We start from the raw sequence: 3,314 nt of genomic DNA on the forward strand, positions 1-3,314 counted from the left end.
CTCAACCAACTAATTCTTCCAAACAATGAAGTCAACAGCAAAAGCTTTTACTAACTTCAAAGGGGCCAGAACCTAGCCCCAAGCCAGAGGGTGGGGATGCAGCTTCTCTGTAGTGGTTCCCAGTTGTGTTTAGAGCTGTTTAAAAACCCAGACAAGTGCTTCTGCTTGGAGGAACCCAGACTAACTCCATACAGTCAGCATCAGGCGGCCAGGGTCCATGGGTTACTACAGCTCCAGCTGAAAGCAGGTCTCCTCCACGGCTGGGTGCAGAGCACGGCTCTCAACCTGAAACAGCCCTGCCTCCATTGTGCTGTGCCACCGAGCCAGTTTGGAGCTCCAGACCACAGGGTGGCTGGGGGTGGAAGGCACCTCTGGAGGTCACCTGGTCCAAACCCCTGCTCCAGCAGGGCCACCTAAAGCAGGTTGCCCAGGACCTGTCAGGCTGGGTTAATTTACTTTGCATCTGGAGTAGATCTGCAGCTGGTGAGAGGTGTCTGTGACCGGTGTTGCCACCCTGACGTGACTGTGCCACCACAGCCCTGGTGGCAGCACCCTGTGGCCACGATGCAGGGACCGTGACCACACGCAGTGAACGCGGGGTGTGGGTAAAGGCTTGTGTGGGGGCTGCCATCGTGTTAAACCTCCTCCAGCAGGAGAAGCAAGGGGCCACTGTTCACCAGCGGTGGGGGTCTTGGGCACTGGGGAGAGACAGGGCCACGGGGTCCATGCCACGGCTGCGTGGCACCAGGTCCTCCCTCAGCACCCGGCCGCCACGGCGGGCCGCGCAGGACGACACGGGTTAAGTTACATAAACCCTTCTGAGGAGGGGGTGGAGGAAGGGGCGCTGCCGGCGGGGCTGCGGCGGCTCAGGTTGATCGAGGGTGGATGACAGCGGCCTGGCGCAGGCCCACGGCGGTGGAGGAAAGCTGCTTAGCCCCCTCCGGGTTGCCATGGAGACGGGCGGGCGGCAGCGGGAGCGGCGGCGGGGCTGTCAGTGAGGCACAGCCACCACCGGGCACCACCGGGGCGGTGGCGGCGAGGAGGCCGCGGCGGGGGACGCTGTGTGGCGGCAGTCATGGACTCGCACTGCGACTGTGCCGAGCCCCCGGCCGCCGAGCAGCAGCCGTCGGGGAAGATTAACAAAACCGCCTTCAAATTGTTCAAGAGGAGGAAAGCCGGGGGCACCATGCCGAGCATCTTCGGGGTGAGGAGCAAAGGCGGGGAGGGGAAGGGCGCGAGCAAGGCGGGGATGGTGCGGAGCAGGACGCACGATGGCTTGGCCGACGCCGTGCTGGAGGGCAGCAAGAAGGAGGACCAGGGTGGCGGCGATCCGCAAGGCAAGGATGCTCAGAGCCGGGCGGCCGGCGGCCTCGGCGTCTCGCCCGGCAGCTCGGTGGCGAAGTCGCACAGCTTCTTCTCCCTGCTGAGGAAGAACGGGAGGACGGAGAACGGCAAGGCAGAGAATGCGGATCAGCGGGCTGGCGGCAGACAAAAGAAGGGGCTGAAAGGGATCTTCAGCAGCATGCGATGGCATAAAAAGGACAAAAACGGCAAGGAGGAGAGGGGGGAAGCCTCGGAAATCCAGTCCGGACTCATTATGCCGGGGTCTCTGACCGCCAGCTTGGAGTGCATCAAAGAGGAGACGCCAAAACCTTTGTCTGAAACTCCGAACAGCACAGGAGACGTCGGTCTCGAATCGCTGCATGAGAAGCACACCTTGGCCGAGGAGCCCCAGGTGGGAGGTGGGGAGTCGCGGGACAGCAAACCCCCCCCCGGGGAGGACCCTGCCGCCGCTGGAAGGCGACCCGAGGAGCTCTGCCGCGAGCGACCGGACCTGGGCACCGGAGAGGTTGGGACTGCGAAGGATGCGGCCATAACAGGTGACATTCCAATAACGACTATTCCCCCTGTTGAACCTCACTGTGATAGCGGTCAAGAGACGGCAGCCGCCCCTGACCCTTCCTCTATTGATCCACCCTCAGAGCAATCGATTGATCGTATTTGTTTGATGTTTGCTGACGTGACTTCACTGAAAAGCTTTGACTCTCTTACAGGCTGCGGAGATATTATTGCGGACCAGGAGGAGGATGTGGGCGGCGGGAGTGGCGGCTGCGAGAAGAGCACCCCCGGGGTCAGCAAGCTGGGCGCCTCCAAGAAACACCCCACCATGGTGGCCTACCAAGGAGGAGGGGAGGAGATGGCCAGCCCGGAGCAGGTGGATGATACATACCTCCAGGAGTTCTGGGATATGCTGTCGCAGACAGAGGAGACCCAAACAGGAGGAGGAGGAGGAGGGACAAAGACGCCCGAGGGGCTGAAGGAGAACCGAGGTACTGAAGGGGCCCATAACAGAGTGGCAGTGAAACGTGGTGGACTCAACCAGATCCCCATTCACCTCAACCACAAAGAGGAGCAGAAGGGCAGGGAGAAGGAGCAGCATGAGGGTGTCCCGAACAGTGATGAGGGCTACTGGGATTCCACCACCCCTGGTCCTGAGGAAGATAGTACCATGAGCATCCAGAAGGAGACCATTCCCAGGGACAGCTACAGTGGGGATGCACTCTATGACCTCTATGCTGAGCCAGATGAAAACCCACCAGGGAAGCCTCCGGACGAAGGGGTCACCTGTGTGCCACGCTCCAAGCCCGTGTCGCCAATAACGACCACATGCTCACTGAAAACACCCTCAAGCACAGTGAAGGACTCCAAGATACCCATCAGCATTAAACACCTTGCATCACATCCAGCCAGCCATGGAACAGACACTAGTAACAGCCATCACGTTGCACACCATCACCTGGCCAAAAGTGAGATGCACAGAACAAAAATCCCTGTCTCTAAAGTACTAGTACGCCGGGTTAGTAACAGGGGCTTAGCAGGGACAACAGTGAAAGCTGCCACGTATCAGGACAGTGCCAAAAAATAACTGAATAGTAGGTGGAGACCAATTTGGACAGCAAGGTTGATGTGTGAAAATCTGCATAGGAGGCTACAAATAATGAATTCGTTTTGCATCACCTGAAGAAAGGCACCTAAAAGGCTTACTTCAACAGTACTCCATGGGCCTGCACTTCTGAATCCCTTCTTGTAGTACTGTATGGCTGAATACGAAAAGTCAACTTCTTTTCAAGCACTTTTTTTTTACATTTGTATCTTTTTTCCACAGCACTAAACACTGGGGAGGTTCATTTTACATGCCTTTGTGGAAGCAGGACTTGGATTATGAACCTAAAAGAGCATCTTCCCTCATGCAAAGCAGTGCCATGAGTTCTTCAAGCGAACAGAGTTACAAAAGGAGCCACACGAGAGGTTCT

The 3,314-nt window shown here is 58.1% G+C and overlaps 1 protein-coding gene across 1 annotated transcript; it reads left to right on the plus strand.

Moving 5' to 3' along the window:
- Positions 1–650: 650 nt before the first annotated feature.
- Positions 651–3,044, plus strand: AMER2 (APC membrane recruitment protein 2). Its single transcript, XM_048072832.2, has 2 exons — positions 651–1,880; positions 2,055–3,044. Exons 1-2 carry the CDS (start codon positions 1,076–1,078, stop codon positions 2,924–2,926), a joined length of 1,677 nt encoding a protein of 558 aa, XP_047928789.2. The 5' UTR covers positions 651–1,075; the 3' UTR covers positions 2,927–3,044.
- The last annotated feature ends 270 nt before the right edge of the window (positions 3,045–3,314 follow it).

Source organism: Anser cygnoides, chromosome 1 (assembly GCF_040182565.1).
Source record: "Anser cygnoides isolate HZ-2024a breed goose chromosome 1, Taihu_goose_T2T_genome, whole genome shotgun sequence".
Taxonomy (NCBI): Eukaryota; Metazoa; Chordata; class Aves; order Anseriformes; family Anatidae; genus Anser; species Anser cygnoides.